Source organism: Halichoeres trimaculatus, unplaced genomic scaffold (assembly GCF_033239565.1).
Source record: "Halichoeres trimaculatus isolate MK-OKI-2021-1 unplaced genomic scaffold, fHalTri1.1 fHalTri1_scaffold_22, whole genome shotgun sequence".
NCBI lineage: Eukaryota > Metazoa > Chordata > Actinopteri > Labriformes > Labridae > Halichoeres > Halichoeres trimaculatus.
The window spans coordinates 11,066,710-11,093,647 of NW_027437200.1; the positions used below are offsets into that span (position 1 = coordinate 11,066,710).

At 40.0% G+C, this 26,938-nt stretch overlaps 1 protein-coding gene across 1 annotated transcript in view; it reads left to right on the forward strand.

Annotated features, from left to right (window-relative positions):
* slc8a4b (solute carrier family 8 member 4b) overlaps positions 1-26,938 on the forward strand; it is a 159,806-nt gene that overhangs the window by 60,061 nt on the left and 72,807 nt on the right. Inside the window, exons 3-7 of the mRNA XM_074661905.1 lie at positions 18,495-18,754; positions 21,080-21,219; positions 23,426-23,578; positions 23,674-23,901; positions 24,000-24,416. Coding sequence (XP_074518006.1) covers positions 18,574-18,754; positions 21,080-21,219; positions 23,426-23,578; positions 23,674-23,901; positions 24,000-24,416 — 1,119 coding nt within the window. The 5' untranslated portion in view covers positions 18,495-18,573. The remainder of the gene's footprint in view (positions 1-18,494; positions 18,755-21,079; positions 21,220-23,425; positions 23,579-23,673; positions 23,902-23,999; positions 24,417-26,938) is intronic.

Sequence of the window (26,938 nt, forward strand, 5' to 3'; positions counted from 1 at the left end):
TTTGTCACACAAGAGAAGGGAGGAACGAGAGAGAGCAGCTGAGGGACGGAGAGTGGACTGAAAAAGGCAGAAAGATGGAGGGAGAGAAAATGAAAGAGGTTGAAAGGATGCGACGCTGAGATAAGAGACGAGGCTGGCGTTTGAGACCAAAGCCAAAGGAGCAAACACAGGGAGAAACGGGCAAAGTTGGAAGGACAGAGAAGCAGCAGGAAGTAAAGGAGAAAGAGAAGAGCAAGCAAAAAAAGAGAGGGAGAGATGCTTGAGGAGGATGATGGGAAAGAAAAGGGAGGGAAAAGGAAGCAAAAAAACTTGCATCATCGCTCTAAAACAAGCCTGAGGGATGAGGAGGATGTTTGTGATGATAAACTCTTCACCCTCACTGGCTCTGCCACACACACACACACACACACATACACACACACACACACATGCACACACACGGTCTCATTTACTTCATGTTTGCCAGCCTTTGTCCCAAGATGTAAATTGAGTCCTTGGTGATGCTCAGTTTATGGCAAAGACAAATCCTCGTATGAATACATCAGGCATTTATTAGCTCTGCATCAAGGTTGGCACTCCTCTGAAAGTTCATCCTGTTTTATTAATCCAACACTGAGCAGATCAGAACTTTATTCATCTGATTTATTTATCATCTGCAACCAAGGCCACCATGCTTTCCTCTGTGAGGAAGCTGTAAAAAGTCAAACTTTCCACTCATAGTGATAAAACATAAATTATAAAAAAAAAAAAAAAACATCTCTGTCAGTTGTGGTGGAATTTTTATATTGCTTTATGCCTTTCCTTGGTTAGGTCTCTAAATATATGTCAGTTCTCTAAATACGTGTCACAATAATATCTGTATTTGCCTTAAAGTTATCAGTGTGTTTCTAGTCTAGGTTGGATCTGATTCACACGTCTCTATCTCCTTAAAAACTGTTTTACACAGAAGCTGAACCCATTGGCTCACAGATAGACATAGCAATCCCCAATCTTACAAATGATAATTACTGAGTACATGGACTAGTCTGTTATAAATTGACTCTGCATTAAACTGGGCACCCATGTGTACTGTCTGTCATTTTCTCCTTGATCGAGCTATAAAAACTATTTCAACTCAGGCCATCTGAGTCTCCTGAGTCTTCCTCATCAAGTGTCAAGATTCCTGAAATTTCCTCAACAATTTTCACTCAGCACAAATGGAAAAACTATTACAATTTGACTTAAACACGCACACCCTTTGGACTAAAGTTGGACCAGGATTTAATTAAAACGTGCAAGAAAAAGCACTGGATTGGGCCAATTGTTAGTGTGCAGAGGCTGTGGCCATCCAAGCGCTCTGCCTGGGTTTGATTCAATCTGCTGGCTCTTTGCTGTATATCTTATCACCCTCTCTCCTATTTCATCCACTGTTCTTACCCTTAGCAAAGGCCTGTACAAACAAGCTACTGAGTCATCTACAGTTCTGCAGTTTCATTTAGAAGACGTTTTTGTCCAAAGTGATGTACAACACAAGCGAGAATTTAGACAGAAGGAAAAAACTAGTTAATGCGACAAAGTGCTACAAGTTATTTGGCTGCAGGTGCTGCCATTCAATACAAGATGATTTTTTTAAATCTAGAACAATCTAGCCAGTTGATCACTGCAACAGTATACTTCAACCTTCAACAAAATTCACTAAGAGCTGGGTCTTGTGATTGAAGTTGAAGCTTCACAGTAGAGTTCTTGACAGCCAGTAGTGATCTAGAGTGGTGTTTTGTCTCTCTTTGTATGTCTTCTGTTAAAGTATGGTATTAATGATCCAGCAGTAGAGTCAGGTCTATGTGGAAGTATGTTTCAGGGAGGTTAACCCTGGACTGGTGGCCGGCCAACCACAGGGTAGACACACCTACAGGAAATTTAGAATCACTAATTAACCTGATGAGCATGTTTCTGTGGGAGGAAGTACCAGGAGAGAACCCACACATGCAAGAGGGGAACATGCAGACTCCACACAGAAAGGCCCACCTTGCCCAAACTGGGTTTTAAAATGGTGACCTTTTTGTGGTGAGGGAACAGCACAAAGCTCTGTGCCACCGTGCAGCCCTGGAAGTATATTAACTGCTTTAAATGCTAAAACTTCTTTTACAGAAAAAGAATCATCATGACAGATCAACAACGCAGCTGTAAAGGAGGAACCAAAGCCAGTACATGGCTGTAGTCTTTATGAGATCACCCTCTTGTTTCTGATGCAGTTTCGATGTCCATCATTGGTGGGTGACGACAATGGATGAGACAAAGAAATGAGAAAGCTGAGGCAGGCCTCTATATTACCCTCCTGTAAGTCAAGTCAGCCATGCCCTTACATAGGGAAGGATCCTGCATTAAATACCAAGTTATGACAAAATCCTTTGAAAAAAATTGTCTAGAGATCATCCTTTATGACTTGATATGTTTGTGGTTCCTGTTTTTTTCTGCAGCTAGTCTCAAGAAGATGCTTGATTCTCTGAAGCTTTTGGCACTTCCACTTGGGCTTCAGGTTTTAAGTCTGGAGGTTGTCATTGGGGGGAACCCAATGCAGACAATAACAGATAGGTTGACGGAATTCATTTTTTACTTACATGAAATTATACCAGCATTAATCAAGCACATGGGCAGTAGGACGGGTTTATGTAAACAAAAGCCTGAGCAATTCTGAAGCTGGAGAACAGAAAAACTCTGGATGTAAGTTACACCTTTAAGAACATTAAAAAAAACAATGGACTGATGGATGGATTGGGATAAAATACCCAAAAACATACAGTAACAGGGGAGCTGGGGAAGGTTAGGATGCTGGTGGGATATTCATAACCTAAGAGCAGGTGTGTAAAGGTGGATACAAAAGTAGATAGCAGAGGGCATTTGGACGAGTGCTGGAGACTGGCAGGGGGCCGTGGTGGGTGGGAAAGTGACTCAAGGAGGAACAGGGACACAGGTTGTGATGTGTATGCATGAATATTCAGCAAATATTTGTAAACAGTAACTTTCTCAGTATTTGTCTTCCTGGGTGTTGTCTTTGGTACCCTGTAATCTCACTAACCTCATCTATGTTGCATATTTGCTCTTGCATCATAAGCCAAAGTCTCATATTTTCACTTCACTTCCCTTAAAGAACAGCTTCCTCAAACTTACACACAAACACTCTTATCACGTAAATGTCTGACAGAGCTATCCTCTTTCATATCATGCATCATTTTTTTTTCACAACCCATTAAAACCTCTTATAACTCCATTTGGCTGATGTCCTCGTTCACGCAAACACATGCAAACACATCGTGCTGACAAGTAGATGGAAACAAAGAGGAACCTTTTCTAAAAGTTTGGCTTCAGGCCGACATCTTCATACAGACTCACACTGAAGAAGATCACATAACGGCATTTTAAAGAGTGAGATTCCCCTGAAGAATTGAATCACAGAAGGAATTAGATATAAAGGAAAACAGAGAGAGGAGAGAGGATGTATTGCTTCAGGCAGGATGAAATTAACCCACATTGACTTGGTGGCCTGTGGTGAAATTTGTATGCTACAAATGCCAGACTCTTCTGGAGGCAAGGAACAGCAAGACTCCTCTGCTCTCCTCTGTAGTCTGGAATATCACATTTTCTTCTTCTTCTTTTATGATATTAAGGCTGCAGTTTTCTTTTCACTAAAAATCTGTTTTTGAATTTGAGGAGGCTTCAGATGGTGGAAGGAAAGTGGGCAGAGATGAGTGAGGAAATGTTGAGTTGTGATCAGAAGCAGAAGGATTATGCACATGTTCTCGTTTTCTCTCTCCCAGTTTTAACCTACGTGACCTTGGCTAGAGGCCTGATCCGATTTTCTGCACATCATATGACTAAAGCTGACATCTATACATAACGTGCTTTGTGTGTGACGCACTGTCTATGCATTAACTACAGTTACTACCATTATTAAGAACTGTACCTACTCTGCAGCTGAATGCGAGTTATCCCCATGTCTTTTAGCAGGGTTGAATGTGTGTATATGTCCTCAGAGTGATAGATGAGGCAGTGATAAATCAATATAAAGCGTAGCCCAGTCACACACAAAAAAAATAAATAAAAAAGACCACACACAGACACACAAACATTAAAGATACAATCTCAAAAATGCAGAAGAGGTGCAAGTTTGTGTCTTCTATGTCCAAGTCATGAGTACGTTTTGTGGTGTTTTTTGTTTTTCTTCCTTTTTAATTAACATTGTTTATCTTCAGCCTCTGCCCATCTCGTGCCAGAGATGCAGTGGATTTAGTGGATGTCTGCAGTAACGTTCACAGTCCTCTTCAGACCTTCCCACTCACCCAAGCTTCATAAATAGAGAGCCCAGTGATGCGTGTGCAGCATTCTGCAGCAACTTTTAACGCTATTTGGAGGGGACAGCCAGGCTGCATCCCTCATGTCTTTCTTTTTTGTTCCACTGGGTTGCATTCGCCATCTCCTTCAATCTGCACTCTGCTGCAGAGCATGGGCAGCACTTCGCAGCACTCTCTAACATGGTTGGACAGCTGTATCCATGGCCCAGTGGGGCGCATTTGCTATCGCCCTTAAATCTGCCTAATTACGCATCTCATCAGCTCTTCAGCCGCTCGATAGCTGTAATCCCACCGCCACACACATTCACAAGCCGCCTCGTTTTCTCCACCTCTTGCTTTATCTCTGTGCATCTCCTCCCTGCCGTGCTTGGGTTTGGGGTTTTATCTCACTGCTCTCATTTCTGTTTCTCACCACCTTTCTTCTCCCTTCCCCCTCCATCCCTCTCTGTCCCCCTTCCTCTCCCTGTTGCATCATCTTCCCTTTCTTCATCTCTCCTCTAATCTTGTCCTCACCAAGTAACCCAGCTCTCTGAGCTCTGTGCACCAAAAGCAGCCAGCTTCACAGCTTTCCAAGCCCACAACAACTGCTCCCCTCTGGGTTCACCACCCTGCCTCATTGCCTCTCCTCTTAACTCCCAACACCAACCCCCCCACCATTTCCACTATCCCAGTAACCCCCCGTCTCCAGCCCTCAGCTTGGAGCTTCCACAGCAGCAACCAAGGATCAGTCACGCATGCACATCCACCCACACACACACACACACACTCACACACACACCATAAAATAACCATGTGCACGCTCACACCCAGCCAATTCTCCCCCAGCAAAGGTGGAGTGATCATCCCACATACACTCAGGCACACAGATACTCTCTCTCACAAACATACACATACACACATACACATACACGGTGCAGATATGACCAAGATCAGTCATGCTGGCTTCATTTTAGTGTTCCTCACAGAGGAGAGATAAAAAACCATGTTTGCTTGGAGAAAAGATAAATGAAATGTGAAGGAAGATAAGAAAACCAAAGAATGTGGTCATGGGGGGATTATAGATGGAGGGACAAACCAGAGGAGGGAGAGATGGGGACAGGAAAGACAAAATACATATTTCAGAAGGGAAACAAGAAAAAAACTAAGTGAAATGAAATCACAGAGGATTGTGAAGAAGAGTCTCCGACAAGAGAGTGGTTACATTTGTGAATTAAAAGTCCTCACGAAAGCTTTAAAAGTACTCTCTTGCTTTTCACCATCATTTAATCTTTAAAAAAGCAAACTTGTGTCCAAGTGCAAGTAATTTCAACCCATTAGTGTGTTGTTGCCCACTGGACAGGAGCCCAGCTTGCCAATCACTGATTTTAACGAAAGGATGGACGACATGTCTCCACTTCCTCCCACTGAACAGAAGTGGCTCTTAGAGCTGTAAAACTGATGCCACATCACTTTTAAAAACAAAAACACAAGTAAACTGCTCTGAAAATGGTAAAGATTGAGGTAGGTGCAGGTTTATCCTGACAGTTTAAAGTAAGACGCTTCGCTGTTTGTGGTTGTTTCTAGTCTTACAGGATTCAAATTTATCAGTGCCATCAGTCATGATGTTGTACATCATTTTTAGCACCATTCTTCAGCACAGAAGTAACATTTGGACTAAAATCAGCATCATGTAAAGTAAGTCTAATGTCAGAATTCATAGTGTTCAACTCATGTCCCATGCGTAAACAGGAAAGAGATGTTTATCAGTTAGTAGGAGGAGTTTGAAATCTTTGGTTTCCGTTTTAGGGAGCTGGCATGTCATACCTCTTTAACAGCGAGTGGCTAATTCCATTGAACCCATGAATGTTTAAAACTATAGAATAGAATACAATAAAACACAATAGAACTTTATAGTCATTGTCAAAAAGCTCCATAAGAAAATAGATGATGACAGCTTGTCCATCATTCTCCAGTTCAGCCAGCCTCCACCTCCACAGGATCCAGGACTGAGCCTCTTCAGTCATGCTCCATCTCTGTCTCCTGGATCCTTTCTGCTCACAGCAGGTGAAGCTCTTCCAATGTGGCGTTGGTGTCTGATGTTAGCTCCTTTAGCCATGTCTGTGAATTGCATGATGCTACTCTGCCTTCTGGTATTCCCTCTGTTGCTGGGTTAGCATGGCTAGCTCGTCCATCTTATTGGAGATAGGTCTTACGTTCCCAATAATGATGGATGGAAGGACAGGTCCATGTCGTCACTTCTTAGCTCACACCTGAGAACCAGCACGTCATCCTCACTTCCTTCTCCTCACCTTGTGGGAAATCATCAAGCCCTACACTAGTTAGCATTGACATGGCTACAGGCTGCTAACAGCTAATTTCACATGTAAACAATGCAGCCATGGTTACATGTAGGATCTCCAGACAAACACAGGAGAAAAAGTAGTAAAAATATCACTGAAGCCACAAAAAATTTGGTGTCCATGACCAACAAATGAGCCATACAAAGTAATGATCCACTCCAAATACAAAGATTACGAAAAAGAGACGAAAAAATTACAAGAAATGGACAAAGAAGAGAGAGCTGCTGCAAAAGGCAGCCATAGCCAACAGGGCGGCGCCTAGCTGCCCTGTTGGCTTAAGATGCATCTCTTCTCTTTGGCCATCTTGTCTTAATGAAAACATTAATGTTCCTTGATATCACTGAATTTTTGGGTCATTCCAGAACATTTTGCTTCATTTTTTTTAATAGACCTCCTTTATGATTTTCTGTAACATATTCATTAATGAATGGTTTGTAAACTATCATAGGCTCAATTAGCTCAGTTTAGGCATCAGTCGATTTTTATTTTTTTTTTACATGTTTTATTTGTTGTTTTCTTGGCACAGCCCTGCTACCCACTTTCAAGAACCCAGAAAAGAAGTTTAACTGATTTGTTTGTAACATAATTCTTTTGCCTTTAGGAAAAGAAAATAAGGTTTCTCTAAATAACCATCTAGTTACACATTTGACTTAATATAAAGTGATTTAACTTTTAAAATCCATCTTGTCCAACTTTTTAAAAGTGGTATGTTGAACTTAACTGATTTCAGTATTTATTGCTCAATACTTACTCTGACACATTGTGCATACAATAACTTAAACTCTTTAAAAGAAAACGGATCAAACCATTTTGAGCTAAAAAAGCAATTTCTGATTGTTTTCAATTAAACTGAACATGGTTGAAATTAATTAACAGGGTTGAATCGCTGCATTACTTTTGACTATAAATTAAGACAATTAAAGGAATTTTAAGAAAATCTGAAAACAGGAAAGGAAAAAAAATATTGGTCTACCCATTCTTTTGGAAAAAATTTTGATGAAGTGATTCACTGTTTTATCTTTCTTCTGGCATGCTCATAAAGTTATGGTAACAGTGTTTTGTGCATGTTGTGAGACACAGGTTGCATGGATGATAATATCAACAAGTTGAGTTTCTGTACTTTATATCTTGTAATCCCTTTGGTCAACATTGATGGTTTTTGAATAAGTCATAAAAATTAAGAGTTATTAATTAATTAGTCTTGATTTGACCTGTGTCAGCTACGAGAAGATAGGGTACAAGGGACACAGATCTGGACTTTTTGTGTCTTGTAAAGTAACAGTGAAAAATCTGTAACCTGAAACATGTCTGTACCCTTCGGTCTGATAGAGGCAGTGTAGAGGGATGAGATTATAAAGATAGAAGGATAAAAGGGGAGAGTTTAGTTTGAGAATATGTTTAAAATAAGTGTTAAATGTATTGTTTTTTCCTTAGCTAACTACCTTTAAAGTGAAAGTATATGATTCACAACAGCCCAATAAAACCAAGGAGCTGGAGATTAAAAATGAACAAGCAACAAAAATATGTTTCCCTTGGGAGTTTATCAGTGCAAGCCCAGCCGCTATTGTTCTGCCGTTATGTAACAAGTCTTTAGCTGGAGGGCACAGAGATATTACACAAACTGTACCACTGTGCTTTTTTTTGGGCTACACTCTCCTTGGGGTTGTTCGAGCAGTCACAGGTGATTTGAAAAGACTACAGAGATGTGATCTCACTTCACAGCTGAATATTGGGTCATTTTGTAAGGGCACTGTATGAATGGACAAATGGTTTTAATCCTAAGACAATGCTCACCCTTTGCAGTGTGTCTGTGTGAGTGTGTGTGGGCACGTGCACATGTGTGTGTGGTGATTCATGGCCAAATGAGGCAGGGCAGTGGAGCTCAGCTGATGGATATGAATCAACAACCGTGGTCAGTGCTCTTCCTGCTTTCAATGAGCACAAAGCTTGTGTCCATGTGAAGTGCTCCACAGTGGGTGTGAATCTGTGCTTTGTCTGCCCTCATCCCGTCCTGCTCATGCACTCGTCATTTGGCTAATTCAGTTTTCAGGCAGACATTGTTTTTCTGCTTTATTTAGCTAACAACTGCTGCAGTTGCTCAGGACTCTTTATTGTTGTGGTCCTTTTTGGATTTTGCCAGAGGAAAAACAGAGATTCATAAATACAGCACTCCCTTGGGCTATGAAATGTAATCCTTCAGAATTGCATCCTGGTTAAATCTGTGGTACACCCGGTTAGGGACCATGATAGCTTGTGTAGTCATGGCAAAAATAAAATCACAATTTGGAGAGCAGCAGGTGCATCTGCTCAGCCAAACAACACTGAAACGTTCATACTCATTACAAAGTTATACTGCCAACTACAGGCCTGGAATGCATACTGCTCTATGAATAATTTTCACAATGTTGTCTCGTAAATATTTTTTAAGAACAAAGGAAAAGCTTTTCTGTTTTATATTTCTTGCTAAAGTATGACGATGAGCACCTAATGTTGCATTAGCAGCCTGAGTTTCAGCTTTGAAGAATGACAGGACATGAGGGGGGCTTGTATCTCTTGTCACTGCAATTTAAATCATGTGCAGGAGTGGCTGGCTCCTGGGAGTGTGAGAGGAAGAAAAAAACTTCTGATGAGTAGGATGAAAGATTCAAAACAAATAAATGAAAAAAGCTGACTGTAGATAGTTTGATAATCTAAATCATTTATACAATTTTAGAATCAGCCTTTCAGTTTTATCTTCACCTCTGATCTCTTCTTGTCTCTTGAAATCATCCTTTCTCTTGATTTCTTCCCTTTCTTCTTGTCTTGAATATCTTTTTTCTTTTATTCTTTCTTAAATTCTCTTCTAGTCTTTTTAACATTTTTCTAGTGTCTGTTCATCTTTTCTTTACCTCAACCATCTCATCCTTTGTCTTGACTGCTGACACTTTCTTTTCTCTAGCTTCTTCATGTGTTATCTTTCATACAATTCTCTTTTCTCCTCTCCTTTCTTTATTTTCCCCCCCTCTCCTTTCCTGATACCTTACCTTTTTCTTCCCCTCTTCTCTCTTATATGCTCATTGTTTCTTTTCTCCCCTCCTATTATCTTCTCTTGTTCCCTTATCCTCATCCTACGGTGGGTGTCAGCCAGTTTGCAAAAGCTACAACACAAATGCAAAAGTCACAACACGATTGCAAAAGCCACAAAATAAAAGCAAATTGCACATCACAACAGATGTTCGGCCACAACTGAAGTTAAAAGATGTAACTTATTAAAACAGACACAGAAAAGTTTTAAAGTTGGTAAATGATAAACTTTATCTATGATAGATATATAGCTTAAGGGTGTCACTTTGTGATTTCCTTCATAGTACTTATATTTTTTTATGTACAAAAGCATTAGAGCAATATTTTTCATGGCTGAAGTTATAAAAGAAAACAATCATTAACTTTCTTTGAAAACTTTTTTTGTTTCCATTAGAAAATATTGTCCTACAACAGGTACAACACTAATGCAAAAGTCACAATACCAAATCGTAAGCCACGACACAAATGCAAAAGCCGTAACACCAATGCAAAAGCTACAACACAAATGCATGAGCCAAAACACAAATGCTAAAGCAACAACAGGAATGCAAAAGCCACAACAGGAATGCAAAAGCCACAACAGGACTGCAAAAGCCACAACAGGACTGCAAAAGCCACAACAGGACTGCAAAAGCCACAACAGGACTGCAAAAGCCAAAACACAACAGATGCATGGCCAAAACGGAAGTTAAAAGAGGTTCCTTATTCATCCGGACACAGAAAAGTTGTGAAAGTAAGTAAATGATAGACTTCATGTATGATAAATATGGCTTCGTGGGGGTGTCACTTTGTGATATCCTTCATAGTACTTGTATTTCTTTTTTTATGTAAGCATTCGAGCTGTATTTATCATAGCTGAAATTATAAAAGAAAACAATCATTAACTTGCTGTCAGGACTTTTCTGTGTCCGTTAGGAAAACTCTCCTCTTGACTTCCATTATGGCTGTTCCTCTGTTTGTTTGTTTTTTGTGGCTCTTGCATTCATGCTGTTGCTTTTGAAAATCCTCTGACACCTATCAGCCACCGTATCATCCCTCTTATTATCTTCCTTTAGCACTTGGTCCACCAATACAAATCAACATCAGTAAACACAAAAAATGTTACTTTGTGTAAATGCAACATGGAACCATGAAGTCATCTCCCTTCATACACACACTCATGCTTCCACACACCCATGCTGGCACATAAGCTTTTGAAAAATGTTAATCTGATTGAAAGCAGAACTGAACGTTATCACCGTTTGTGTCTTTGTTGATGAATGAGTTTGTCATGGTCATGTTTTCAAATTCACTCACTCTTTATCTCAGTGGATAAAGAGAGATGTATGGGCATCAGTGTTGATCTTAAGAAGTCAGGAGAGGTTTTCAATTGCTGGTACCAAACATCAAAGTGTCTAACTGCTCGTCTTTTCTCCTTCTTTCAAATATTCTTTCAGACTTCTTTTAGAGGAATCCACCTGGTACACACACTCTCCTATTTATCCTTCCACAGCAACGCTGCTATTTCAGCTAATGTTATGCACCTTTTGTATTAATTTGCTCCCTGACACCCAGCCTTGCACATTATTATCAAAGGATTTCACTTATACTAAGTCAGGGCTGAAAATTAAAGACCATCTTGACTCAGCCAAAAGGCTAATAGCTTTTTTTGAGCAGAGAATGATATATGGAAATTAAAGATACCTTGACACAAAACTAAGCTCCTTAGCTGAAATTCAGCCACAACTGCATTTTTTAACTTGGTTTTAGCTACTTTTCACCAACATTTATCCTTCTCTCTCATCTTGCATCTATCCAGTAAAAGAAACTTTCCTCATTTGTGCAAAACTACTTTCAGCTCTATGTTTTCAGTGAAGTAATTTGTCAGCAAAACCTCACAATTTGAAACTTTGCTCACGTTATATTGAAGTCCAACATTTTAACCCAATATTTGATTTTTTTTTATTTATTTTTTTTTAGGAGTGAAAAACTTTACAGTACCCCCTCTTAAAGGATGAAATGACAGGAGCAATGAGGCTGGACAGACCAGAGCTGAAAAAAAAAGAGCCAGAGCAGTGGATTTGGAGAGGTGCTTGAGATGTGAAGTGGTGCGTAGGCAGAAAAAGATGGAGGGTCCAGGACGCCAAGTTACGTAGATACTCAGAGAGAGGTGAGCCTGATGGAGAGACTCAGAAAGAGAAGGTGGAGAGGCAAATGAAAGACAAACAGATGAGAGATAGAGGAAGTCAGGAATGCTCACATCATAGTTTAAACCATTTATTGATAGATGGATGCAGTTCGAATTTTATTTAAAGCTCTGCTTTTCAGAGTTCTCCCTGGGTTAGCCAAGCAGCCTGCTCAAGCCTTCCAGGGAGTTCATAGCAAAACCCCAATATGTACATACAGATTACATAGGATACACACAGATCAATAGGAAACATATGTAGCGTCTTCATAGAAGGAGGCTAGGGCGGAGGAGGAATTATTAAGACAGCAGCAGTTAGGTAGCAAAGAGGTAGCAGGGATAAGAGAGAGTGAAGACATGAATCAAATACACCGCCTTATGGTTATGCTATCACATGTTCTGATTGGTTGTGAGGGGTTGGTGATTGAACATCAGCCTGTCAGCTGATCACAGCTGGGCATATGACTTCCATGTCCTGCATGAATTTATGCCAACTTCATTTTCCCAAACTTTTTTTCTGTTTCAAAAAACTTAGCTGCTTTGTTTTGCGGTTTCCAGTGTTAAAACTCATTTTAACTCTTTATGTTATTTTGAGCACGCCTAAACTTCCTGACTTTGAAAATCCAGTCAGTGACTGGATTTTCAGCAGTGACTCTGTGTATATAATGTTTTCCAGAAAATGGCTCATATGGAGGGTGAGTATGGGTGGGCGTGGGGCAATGAAAGAGGCAGAGTGACTGCAGACAGTGAAGCATAGATGCATCAGGTTTAAAAAAAAATACAGCTTTAAATTTATTTCTTATTGGCCGTTGAATTAACGTTAAAAAAAAAAAAAAAAAAAGGAAAAAAATGATATTCCTCAAAATGCTGAATAGCGGTGTTATCGATCTATCCATAATCAAAAGGCTAAGATCTGGAAAAAAACAACCATTTGCATACTCACTCACAGTTAAGGTCAAACACCCTCTTTCTGTAAAGCAACAGTTTTCAGCGATGCACCACCAAGGTTATAATAGTTTTGGATTTTTCATTATAATTTAGTTTTAGTTAGTTTTGATTTCGTGCGTTGCACAAAATTAACACTGCGCGGGGTGCGCCAGGCTTGCGCCCCCTGCGCTGCCCCATAAATTTAGAGCCCAAGAAATTAATACACACTTTATCTGAAAAATATAAACATAAATTGTATAAAAATAATGTCAACAAAAATTACATAAAATAATAAAAACAAATTATATAAAGCAATATAATATGAGATTTAATAATTAGAAACTGACTCTATAACAATAAAGGCAGACTTAAATACAATGAAAGTCAGACTCACATGAAATCAAACTATTACAGATGCTCTGATTCATTGCTTCACTACGCTTCATCCCAGCGCACAGCCAGTCAGTGCAGTAAACAAGCTCGTCTCAGTACGTCGCTATGATGGCGCTGTGCGGCACTGACAACTGCCGAAAACTGTTGTAAAATTAGTTGGGAAAATGCGTTTTAAATCCTAAAGGCTATTAATGTTGTCAAAAGGGATAACAAAGGAAATTTTGTCTGTCATTTTAGTTAGTTTCAGTTAGTTTTGTGAACACAAGATACAGTTTTAGTTTACTTATCGTTTTTGTTTTCTTTTCTTGTTTTTATTAGTTTGAGTTAACTGCAATGTATTTAAAATTTTAGTTTTTGTTTTTAGTTTCTTTTTAGTTAACTATCATAACCTTGTGCACCTCAGTGCAGACCTATGAGCCTCATGGCTTGTAAATTTTTCTGTGTTTCTGGTATTTAACTCTGCCTGCCCTCTAACGCTCTATAAGAAGGTGTGTTTGCACATTTGGAGGAATACAAGCCATGGATCACACTGTCATTGGCTGCAGGCTCAGAAGATAAATGTTAATGTTTGGCATTTGCATTATTAAAGTTTACAGAAACTAGAGCCAAATCATAATAAATGTGTGTTAGATAAAAAAATAGCGCAAAATAAGGCAGGCAAGTCCGAAGCTAAATTTGCACCTGTTTTCTCTGTAGTACAGACAGTAAGATTCTGCAAAAAGAAGACACACAGAAATTTAAGGTTTTTGGCAACTCATCGACTGGCCAGACTGGTGACAAAGCAAAGCCTTTACTGGACCTCAGCAGCTGCTCTGCTTGAGCAAATTAAGTCACAGTTGTAGCTTCTGGCATAACAAAGCTTTATCCTTAACCCAGCTGTTGTCTGTCATCATGATCATCACATTCTCTTCATCTTCTCCTTTGCCGTCACACTCCTCCTTGTCCCTGTTTTCTTCCAAAATAGTGATTCCCTGCAGCCACAAGGCTGAATCCACAGAGTCCTCTTTTCATGTGACACCTGCATCATTACATAATCCTGAGACTTGGTCTGCTGGAGAGGCCTCATCTTCAAATTCAAGTTTTAAAACCTCAATTATTTTAGTTCAAATGGTGCTTATAGGTTGATTAATGTGTGTGAAATAAAGTTAATGGCTAATTACAAAGTAAGACATCGACCGATTAGCTGTGCTCTGGACTCCCCTTGAAGCGTAATGGTGTGAGAAGTTGCCAAAACTAATTTGCATTCTGAGGAGATTCTGGTGAGATTTTGAAATTGCAGCCAATGTCTGGGTGGACATTTCCCCAGCCATGAAAAAAAGTGCTTTCATCACTTTTAGGCTCTGATCAAACAGCAGCCCAAAGTCTAATTTCTCACTGAAATGAAAAAGAAGATAGATGGCATAAGAGATTGGGGGGATGCAGCAGTGGGATGGACGAAGGCGAAGGAGAGAAGTGAGTTGAGTATTGAAGTGACAGGTTGTTGTCAGAGTAGTGAGACCCTGGAAGACAGATGAAGACAGGGTCAGCAACTCCTTGCTAATGCCATAGTGGATGACTAACTCTCTCTCTGTGTGTGTGTGTGTGTGTGTGTGTGTGTGTGTGTGTGTGTGTGTGTGTGTGTGTGTGTGTGTGTGTGTGTGTGTGTGTGTGTGTGTGTGTGTGTGTGTGTGTGTGTGTGTTTGAAGATAGGGTCAGCAATTTATCCCCAAGGCTGACTGACCCTGAGTTAGGAGTACGTGTGAATGAGTATTCAAGCACAAGGTCAGCAACTTCTACACTTACAGGGCTGACTGGTACCGTGTGTTTGTGTGTGTGTGTGTGTGTGTGTGTGTGTGTGTGTGTGTGTGTGCGTGTGTGTGTGTTTATTCCTGATGATGTGTTTGTATTATTTTGACTGAACTCTGCTCACTTCAAACTGTCCCTTGTCCTTTTTTTTTGGTCTGTTTTCACTCACAGCGTATTAGCTCTGGTCCAGTGTAACAGCCTGTCATGGAAACATATTGCTGTTGTATCTCTGCTGTCAACTGCTTGTTTTGCACTCAGCAAATGTTTACTGCCAAACACTGTAAAGCGGCATAAAATCAGCTTTTACAGCTGGCTGCACACCCTTGCAGTGGTGTACACGAGCCTAAAGATTTACACACAAGCGTACCGGAGACTTTATTAAAACCTGATATGGGCGATATGGGGAATCTGAAAGTTCATTCTTCTGCAGAAGTTAAATGTAGAAGACGTAGGAAATACTTGTTCACAAGATAAAGCCCTAATTAAAAGAACAATTAAAAAAGTAAGCATATTGATGTGATTGTTTGCTCACCCCTAAAATATTCATGAGAAACAAAGTGAGGACGGGAGTTTTGCCCCTGAGCACAGCCTTTCAGACAGGACTTTTTTAACAGCTCTAGATGGAGACGCATAAACCAGGACATTATTTCACCATAAAAATTCACTGGGTTGGGGTTAGTGCTTTGGGTCCTTTAAAGGAAAAATAAAAAAAAAAGTTTGAGCTGTCTTCTTTTTCTGTCTAGCTGTGTTCAGCACAGTTCATCCTGTGCAGTTCTGTGCAACCATGCAGCTCAGACTCAAATATAAATGAACGCTAGTCTCTGCGACTTTATTGTCATTGTAAAAAAATACATGAAATTGAAGTCCCAGCAGCAATCAAGAAAACAAAAGTAAGAAAGTGTATAAAAAGTGCAAAAAGCTCCATAAGAAAATAGATGACGACAGCTTGTCCATCATTGTCCAGTTCAGCCAGTCTCCACCTCCACAGGGTCCAGGACTGAGCTTCTTCAGTCATGCTCCATCTCTGTCTCCTGGATCCTGCCTGCTCACAGCAGGTGAAGCTCTTCCAACATGGCGTTGGTGTCTGATGTTAGCTCTGTTAGCCATGTCTGTGAATAGTATGATGCTACTCTGCCCTCTGGTATTCCCTCTGTTGCTGGGTTAGCATGGCTAGCTCGTCCATCTTATTGGAGATAGATCTTATATTCCCAATAACGATGGATGGAAGGACAGGTCCATGTCGTCACTTTTTAGCTCTCACCTGAGAACCAGCACGTAGTCCTCACCTCCTTCTACTCACCATGTGGGAAGACATCAGGCCTGGCACCAGTTAGCATTGACATGCTACAGGCTGCTAACAGCTGAGTTCACATGTAAACAATGCAGCCATGGTTACATGTGGGTTTTCCAGACAAAAACAGGAGAAAAAGTAGTAAAAATATCACTGAAGCCACAAAAAGTTTGGTGTCCATGACCAACAAATGAGCCATACAAAATAATGATCCACTCCAAATACAAAGATTACCAAAAAGAGACGAAAAAATTCCAAGAAACAGACAAAGAAGAGAGAGCTGCTGCAAAAGGCAGTCATAGCCAACAGGGCAGCGCATAGCACCTTTCTTTCTGAACCAGAGTTTTAAAGCAAACTGTTGGTAGTGACCACAGTGGAAATGGGGCGGGCTTGTCAATCAGGATTGGGCAAAGTCGCAACGGTAACATCTTCTAAACTGCTGCGTTACAACCTCCCCCATACAGTGTGTGTTATGAGAGAAATTACCAATTCAGATGGAAGAAGTTTCTTTGTACCAGGCTGTAAATATGCTCATTTCTGCTGCAATTATTTATTTATTTATTCATTACTCTGCTTGGTATATATATATATGGGTTCTTCCAGAGCCAGACCCAAGCGAATGAACACTGGATGAACTGCGGATTTTTGCCCTTCCATATTACCTCATATTTTCAGACCGGCGGTTGTTGCTTGATCAAGTGTTAGGGTCACGTTAAAAAAAAACAGGACGAGTGGTCTGAATGTATAACACCAATGTTATGTAAAAAAACAAAAAAACAAAAAAAAACAGTTACATTAGGCAAGACATTTTAGACAAACTCAAGTTATTGTGTTCCTAGAATAAAGTTAGAATACAGTCCCTGAAAGGATTAGGATGTAACTTTTTGAGAAAGAATTATTGATTTCAGGCCATATTAAAGCTCAAATACCATTATATTTCATTACAACTGTATTTCAATTTAAATCTCATAAATTATGTTTTTACTTTAACTTAGTTTTGAAAATCACAAATTTAAAAAAAAGTGAAACATTTGAGCTCATTTAACAGTAACTTTGTCATCTCATCCTGTCACACTACCAGCAAGTAGTTCAGTAAAGACACACCACCCACCTCCACTTGTCACTTGTTGTCTTATATTGACGAGTCTTTTTGATAATAACAACACTCAGAAAAGTTATTCACTTTGTAGTCTTCTACGAGTTTTCTTAATTTTGTAAAAATGAAGCTGATCAAGTCGAGGCACCATGCCTAACAAGTCAGCCAACTTTGAGTGAAATCTCCTGAACCAAAAATAATATCAGATTTGGTCACAGTTGTGTGTAGGACACAGCTTATTTTTGTGATGAAGAAAGGTTGAAAGCTCTTCTTTGCATTGTGTTTTTATATTTTCACATTAAAATATTTCCCCCACCGTCTCCCTTTTTTAAGGTTGTCTCATAGAAAACTGATGGTGAGATTTCTCTCTTCTCATTCAGAGGATGGAGGGTCAGGCCCCATGGTTCGCTTGTATAAGCTAGTTTAGTTTATGGTCCATGATGGGAGATTCTTATCTGAGCATCTTCCCTGAAAACAATCCTCCAGGTTTTAAGCGCACAGTACAAATGGAGTAATGTGGGTGGTCTGTCTGCTCTGTGCTCCAGATAGAGAAAAGAGGTTTCTATTGACTTTTCTACGCTCCACATTTAAAAAATAAGAGGTGATTGATTTTTGTTTCCCATCTGGGATCCCAAGCAGCTCAGCTGCCCGCTGCATTTACTTCGTCTTTATTAGAGGGTGTATTGTTTAAGCTGTACAACAATGTTGTTGGCCGCAAGCAAATAATTAACAACATAAATACAAGCTCCTTTGTAGACTTGTTCTCTATAATAATGACTTTCTTTATTTCTTTCATTTCCTTGTTTTAAAACTTGATCTGTCTTTAGTCCACCACAAAGCATCTGTTAACCGCATTATACTGAGTTCAATTAAGATGAAGAATGTTCCAGGGGATCCGTCAATAACACTTTCTTGCTAACAGACCACAAGAGATGTAGATTGGTTCCCAGTTTCAGCTCCTTCTACACACTTTAATTAAAGAAGTCTGGATTGATTGAAAAGCAGCTGAAGGTGTTTTTTACAGTGCAATCGATTCAAAAAAAGAGAAACTTATACGTGAGAATTCAGAAGGGTTTAATTAGATTTTTTTTTCCATCTCTACCTCCAGGATTTGGACGTCACCCCACACCGTGCTGATCCAGTAGAGCTCACTAGAGTCCAGTGAAGGCACGGCAGCACCAGCAGGAATGGCCTCAGCAGCCATGCCACGGCCTGCATCCTCTCCCCGCTCCCTCCAACCCTCCCACATCTCCTCATCCCTCCCCCTCTTTCTCCTCTCCTGCTTTCTCTTTCTGTCATGTCCTGGATCAGTTCATGGAGGTTCATCTCAAGGCAACTGCTCGGCAAGCGGAGACCCGTGTCAGGAAGGTAAGCAAACTGGTATTTAAATGCATAAGGAGGATTTGAAAGATGATATGATATTATCTGCTCTTAACCATTTCAGAAAAGTTTTGCTTTTTTAAGTTTAGTAAAGAAAGGGTTAAGCCTGCAGTTTGGTTTTCTCTGTGAGCTGCAGGGTGGGCCAGAAAGATTTACCCATCATATATCTATTTTGTTTGCTTAGCTTTTGTCCTAGAAACTTAAAATTTTGGATAGTTTCTCTTAAAAGGTATAGCTTTTGATGTACCTGAGTTCATTTGTTTACTCCTAATGATTGTCGAGGCATCGAAGGGTAAGTGCAACCAGATTGTGGCCATGAAAGGGGCTGGACCGACAACAATACAAATCATGAAAAAGGTGAATGTTTGTCGTAAGACTGTCTACAATGTCATGAAACGATACAAGGAAACTGGTAATACCACCAGCAAGCCAATCCCTGGAAGAAAATGTTCAGTCCGGACCAAAAGGGTTGTTGAGATGGTGAGGAAGAGAATCCAAAGGAATCCTGGCAGGAGCATGAGGGCAACAGCAAAGGAAGTGAACATCTCAAGAACTTCACTGAGAAGAATCGTCAAAGCACTGAAAATGCAACACAGACAACTGATTTCAGCAGCTTCTAAGAAAAAATAGCTTGGCAGGGGAAAATGATGCTGCAGGAGATCCAGAGTGCTGCAGACAAAGTCCTGGTTTGGTCTGATGAGAAGATCTTCACCGTTCAGGAAGTTGTCAGTTCCCAGAATGACAGGGTTTATACACATAGTGCACAGCAGCCAGCTGGAGTCATGGTGTGGGCTGCTGTTACATCTGATGTCTCAAAGTCTCCTTTGGTCTTCATTCAGGAGGGTGTGAAAGTGAACAGCCAGGTGTTCCTTCAAATGCTTGAAGAAAAAGTGTTGCCTTTGTGAACCAACAAGTTTGGAAACCAGTATGTCTTCACACAAGATGGTGCAGCAGCTCACACATCCAATGTCACACAGGCCTGGTGCAAGCAGCACTTTCCTGGCTTCTGGGACAAGAACATGTGGCCTCCGTCAAGTCCGGACATCAATACAATGGACTTAGCGATCTGGTCTATCCTGGAGAGGGAGGTCTCAAGAGTATCTCACAGCAGTGTCACCACTTTAAAGACAGCTCTGATGAAGTCACGGTCAAAACTTGATGCAGGCAGTGCCAGGTCGTCTCCAGGCTATGATAAAGGCAAAGGGTGACCATATTGAGATGTAAATCTTTTGGTGACAGAGAATAAAGTATTGAAACTGTGTTCAATGTTTGTTATGTTTGTCTGCAAGCATTTTTGGATAGTGTAGAAAAAAACATGGGTAAATCTTTCTGGCCCACCCTGTAATATCATCTCAGACTTTCATCATAGCTCAACATAATTATGATCAAGTGCACCGAGTGTAGATTTCTGCAGGCTCATCTGAGAATAAACCAACATCCACTTCTACTTTTTTAATGGCCTCATTTACAGTTTTGTATTTTCAAAGAAGCTTATTCAATGAATGAAATGTTTTCTTCTGTACAGAACAAATACTCTATGTGTAACTCTCATTGGCTATGTCGTAATGGTGACTGCAGACGCTACTGACAAAAGAGCTTAACTGCTTTAATGTATCCATAATTGCACCCAGAGTTAGTATCCTGTAGATCTAACGAGCCGTTTCCAGTGGTTACCCATACAAGATATATAGAGCAATTACTGTGCATAAAATAGACTGTAATAACTCTTTATTCACTGGTTTGAGTCGTGCATTTTGCCAGAAAGAACATTTTTCTATCTCATCAGCTGAACTTCCGTGTTATGTTATACTGAATTCAAGGCTTAACTGCAAAGAGTAAAAGGTGCATTTTCTAAATGTGTACCAGTTAGACTTTGGCTTTCATTGCATTCTCCAAGCTGATTCAGTGCAGCCTGTCCAGGGGCTCTGCAAATAAAAAGAGAAAGAGATTTATATGTCACTTGCCAGGTGCTAATGTACTAGCTTAAGTTGAACAATGTCAGCAGAAAATTTATCACACAGCCACATCAGGGGCAGCAAACTAATTGAAGGCGACAGTGTTTCATTGCCTTCGAGCAAACTGGTGAGTTATCGTCTGATTGTGCCAATTTACTGTCCTGCAGCCAGAATGCATCGATCCATTTCATTAAGTCTAAGCAGGAGAAATGGTGCCATATGGAAAATCTGCCACTTATAACAATCCCTCATCAAGTTGTTTCCCAGAAATCTTTGCAAAATTCCCTCACTGTGCTTGTTGTGATGTGTTGCAGCAGAACTGTGTTTCATTCTCTCTTTAAATGTGTTTCTTTTTTAGGAGTGGTACTGCCCGTGTGGAACCCTCAGAATCCATCTGTGGGAGACAAAGTGGCACGAGCCATCGTTTACTTTGTAGCTCTCATCTATATGTTCCTGGGCATGAGCATCATAGCAGACAGATTCATGTCATCTATAGAGGTAGGCAAAAGATGAATAACAATAGATTAGTTATTTTTCTACTCCTACTTTAAGTTTAGGCTCATAATACCACATGATTTGTGTTGGTTGTTCCCTGCCTCATTCCTTGTCCCTATCCTTTTTTTTTACGACTACTTTCCCTTAGTATAGGAGCACACTCAAGAATTTTTAGGTCTTAATTGATTCTCTAATACTGGAAGACGGTGCACAGGACAGTTTTGAATGATTTGTAACACCACACATGTAACATTAGTTGCAATGATTCCATAGACATGAGACGTGAACTGAGGCTTAAGGAGATAAACTGACAAAAGGTCAAAAACATTGTAAGCTGGTTGGTCTGACATGAAGAGAAACCACCAGCTGGTCTTTTTTTATTTTTCTTTAGAATTCTACTCTGCTCTGAGTAACGTTTTCATGAGCTTTAAAACCTGGTTATTGACACTTCTAAGTCTGCTCCTTTCATTGATTAGGAAGTCCGACCAGGAAATGGTAAATGCTAATCCTATAATGCCAAACATGTCATATTAAATACTAGGGGTGCACCCATCACAATTTTCTGGCTGATCACCGATCACCCATCTTTGAATAGCCTGACCGGCTGATACAGATTTTTATTTTCTGTTTTTTATAACTGACAGCATATACCTTCAATGTTCGAATCTTTGAAACAATAAAATCTTTATGTTTTAACTTAAACAGCAAATAAAGTGTCCTCAGTTTTAGGTCTCAGAGCAAAAAGCAACAATGGCTGGCTGTCAGACCTTCCTGGAGGAATATAAGATCAGTTTTATATGTGAAGATGGGTTGATCAGTGATCACAGATTCCTGATCCCTTATCCCCGATCCCCCAAATTAAAGAAATCGGCACAGATCAATAGGTGCATGCCTATTAAATACATAAGTTTGAAAGACCTCTGTCTATAAGGACTAGTTTCCATTAGAGCCCGACTGATATGGGATTTTTGAGGACGATGCCGATACCGATACTGGGGATAAAAAAAAAAAGCCGATATCCGATATATTGACTGATATATAAAATAAATTCATTATTATACTCAGGATATATACTTTCTATGAACACAAAATATAATACCCATATTATGCAAGACAAAGACAGAACCCTATTAAATTAAAACAAGGAACTTTAATTATAAAACTGTCAACATAAGAACTGTAGTGCAAACCAATGACAAATAAGAACAAGCTGTAAACACAATAATAAATAAAGAAATCAAACCATAAACACGGTAAGTAGAAAAAAAAGTCAAACTGTAAACACAATGAGCAACTTACACGACATTAAACAGTGTTACACACTCTTTAAAAGGAGGGACAGAATCTACATGGAGCAAAAATGTTTATAATCGGCTACAATTTGGATGATATTAATTAATCTGTGACAGGCTATGATTGGCCCGATTATTCAGCCAGACTGATTAATCAGTCGGACTCTAGTTTCCATAAAAACTTGTTGAAAAAGTATTCTACCCCCTTGAGGATTATCACAGCACTGCAGGCCGCTTTAGCTGTATTTTGTTCCTTTTAAAAATTGCTGCTCCCACGAAATCATCCACAGACTTTTTTTAGGAAAATTATCGCTATTTTTCAAGAAGTTGCGGTAAGAATAACATCTGAATTGTATTGAAATAATTCATGGTTACTCAAAACTTTACCAAATCAAGTTACCAAAACCACCGGATGTTATATATAAAAAATACCATAAACAAAATGATACAGCAATATTTGTTTGTGGATTTACTTAAAAGGGTTGGTTATAATCTCAGTTCGAAAATGTTATAATTTGATGGTTTAGGCTTTACAGGTTTAAACATGTGTGATATTTACATTTCAGGATCAGAAAGTTTGCAATATGGTGGGAAGAAGTTCAGTAGTCATATGTGGACACCACACACTTAGGACAAATAATCAGTTGCTAATAAAGGAAAATTGGCCTTAAATCTGTCTTAAAATCATTTGTTATGTTGCCAGCCTTGGGAGTCTGCTTCCTAACTCTACTCTCTTCTCTATTGTCCCTTCTATTTATCTATTATTATTCAGGTTTTTTTAATTCACCCTTAATTAACCTCCTTTTGTCATTGGGCACCATCTTTCTTTTTTGTTGTTTTTCCTATTTGCCTGCTTAGACCTTCACTTTCACTTGTGCCCCCTGCCTCTTCACCATCTCTCTTTTTTTGTTTTCAAGGTCATCACTTCCCAGGAGAAGGAAATCACTATAAAGAGGCCAAATGGTGAGACGACCACGGCCACGGTCAGGATCTGGAATGAGACTGTTTCTAATCTCACTCTGATGGCCTTAGGTTCCAGTGCCCCTGAGATCCTGCTGTCTGTTATTGAGGTCAGTGAAATATGAGCCAGTGTAGTTACACATTAGATTAACTGATACAAAAAGTAATGGGAACACAGTAATCTGATTTTCTCTCTCCACTTTAGGTGTGTGGTCATGGTTTTGAGGCTGGAGCTTTAGGTCCCAGCACAATTGTGGGAAGTGCTGCCTTCAACATGTTTGTCATCATCGCCCTGTGTGTGTATGTGGTGCCTGATGGGGAGACGCGAAAAATCAAACACCTTCGGGTTTTCTTTGTCACTGCGGCTTGGAGTGTCTTCGCCTACATTTGGCTGTACCTGATTCTGAGCGTTTCCACCCCTGGGGAGGTGGAGGTGAGACTGAGCAGGCTTGTAGAAAGAAAAAGAGATAGGAAAAGTATTATTTATGAGTATACAAAGGAAAATATGTCAACCACTTGTCTGTTCTCTAGGTTTGGGAGGCAGTGCTGACCTTCCTCTTCTTCCCCCTCTGCGTGGTCCAGGCCTGGGTGGCTGACCGCCGCCTCCTCTTCTACAAATACGTTCGTAAGCGTTACCGCGCTGACAAGAACCGCGGCATCATCATTGAGACCGAGGGAGGGGCAGATGGAGGGATAGGAGGAATGGATGGAGGGGGAGGTGGAGGAGCACTTGGTCCTGGGGGGTTCACTAAGATGGACATGCTGGAGCTGGATGGGCAGATGGCTTTGAACTGCCACAGCGGGTTGGATGGAGGGCTGATGGAGGAAGGGGGACCTAAAGACGAGGAGGACGAGGCCAGGAGGGACATGGCGAGGACACTGAAGGAACTGAAGCAGAGGCACCCAGACAAAGACATGGAGCAACTGATAGAGATGGCCAATTATCAGGTTAGAAGGAGCACCCACAAACATCACACTTTTAATAACAGAGAGCATTTCATTGTTAAATACTCTCCTTGAAAATGTGTCGTTTAGACTTTATATTTGACTTCACAAAAGAATGAGGAAGAAGAAGTTTTATTTGTTTATACAGAGGCAGTGATGCAGTTCTGTAATATTTACACACAACTTGTACAAACAAATTCTGATAAACAGCTTAAAAATATCTGAAGCTTTTAGCATTTCCAGACTCATTTATAGATCAACCTGTGGCAACTTAAAGCACATATGCTGAAAAACAGAAAGCACAATTTTGGAACGGGGTGCAAAGAGGTTTACCCAGTATATCTGATCACTAAATCAGTTATATGATTTAAGGTGATGAGGGAAACAAAGCTCATTTTCTGTAAAACTTCATCCTTTTTTTTTTAAAAAAAAAAAGGAAAAAAAAAACAGTCTAAATTTTTCAGCAATTATATTCATCTACAGTATATGAGAACTGGTATTTGCGACTCCATCCCTTTCACAATGTGACTAATCCACTCTCCTCATGGCATGAAAACATGGAGGTTGACTCCACACCAATTTTCAGTTGGCCTACGTCAGAGTCGCCTCCTGCATCCCAAAAATAGCAATGAGCCACCTGCCTGCCTGACCACCCATCATTTTAAGACCAACATGCCCATGGGCCACCATGACGATCAGTGGACTCCTTAAAATCTCTCAAACTACTCCTTTGTGTATTTTTAAAAAATTCTGTTACTTTAGAAAAGTAGCTGTTATGGCCAGACCCGAAAGTTGATTAGCTTATTTGCCAAAAAAGAAAGAAAAAACATGGTATCACTGTTAAAATAAGTCAGTCTTCGACTTGCTGTGTGACAAAGCTGGTCTCGAGGATGCAGCTCCCAGACTTGTTTTTCTAACTTTGAACCTTGCAATGTCTTATTCCTGTTTGTTTATGGATGAAACAAAGCTAATGAATGTTTCTATCAACAATGCTCTGCCAAGGTGTGAATGAAACAGTTGCTCTCGTGTCTTTAACTTTGTCACCTTAGTTTATGCTCTATCTTTGTTCCGAGTTTTGTTCTCTACTTGTCTTCGGTGCCTTAAAAACCTTCTGCATCTTGCAAATCAATGGACTGGAGGCCAGTGCATCATGTGTAGTGTGACACATTTCTTTGCAATCAGTGGTTTCTAAAGAGGGCAGAGCAGCACACAGCTGTTCAACAGAATCTCTTTCTAAACTTTGAAGAACTTCTGAGTTATTTTCCTCACTTATTGGCTTAATTAAAACTATACATTGTGCAAGTTATTTTCTAAAGTGCATTATAATTACTTCCTTATTCATCCAAGCTAACACATTTCTTTCTAGGAAATGGGAGCACAGCTCCTCATACTCAAACAAATTATAAGGAACTTAATTGAGGTTTGGCTTCGAGTCAGATGAACACACTCCTTTATGTCACACAGATAAACAGATGCTGTACACAGAGTAAAGATATTCCTCTGAAAACCCCTCATGTAATGTTATGTGCTGATAAAATCAATAGTCTGCATTGAGGATGGTGCCAGTTGGCTTCATTGACAGCACCGTAATGTGCAACCCATCCGCCATCCAGGTGATATTGTACCCGGTAAGTTACATGAAATGTCATCCTTGACTGTGGAGGCCTGAACTTGACAAAAAACTGCAACACAGGGTCCACTTGTTGTCCTTTTCCTAGCTTACAGATCAAAGCTGTTCATGAAGCTGGAGCTTTGCAAGTGCACCTTGAGTTAAGGTTTTTTGGAGAACTTAGATTTACAGTTTTGTAGGTATTGTTGGAAAATGTTCAAATTTAACTTTTGGTTAAATTTGTTTCTTTTTGCTTTGGTGAGTTTTGGATGTCACTGCTTCTCACTTTAATGAGCTAGTTAAGCAACTATCAGTTGATTAACTGGTTGATTAATCTGAAGCACTCCTGTGAAACAGAAAGGCATTGCAAGTAGAAAACAAACACACACGTCTGATAAATCATTTACTCCCACAGTCTGTAAATCCAGAGAAATGTTTATTTTATAAGAAGCGCCTGTCCAAATGGCAAAGATGTTCATCTGCACATGAACTATATCAAACATAAATATTGAACTGTAGAAACTGTACAGTCCTCTACCTTTTCCTATTTCCTTTCATCTTTTCCTCACCTCTTTTAAAGGACACGTCTTGTTTGAGGTCTTTTATTCTGGAGGGAAGGAAAGGAGTTTGGCAGGCACCAGAGGGTGCATTGCGTAGCTCCCAGATGTTTCTTTGCGTTCAATCCTTCCTCCCCCTGCAGCCCCTCCTTTAGCATAGTGCTGTAAGTAAGAATGACAGCTGCACTAGAGATTAAACTGAGCCAGATGAATTAAAGTTCCTCTGGCTGTAATGATTCATTAATTAAAAAGTCAGACAGGTGTCCTATTGGATATGGACCTTTGAGCTAAATTTCTCTTTATTAAAAGAAAGTAAAACAACAACATTACCTTTAATTAATCAGATAACTTTTGACACC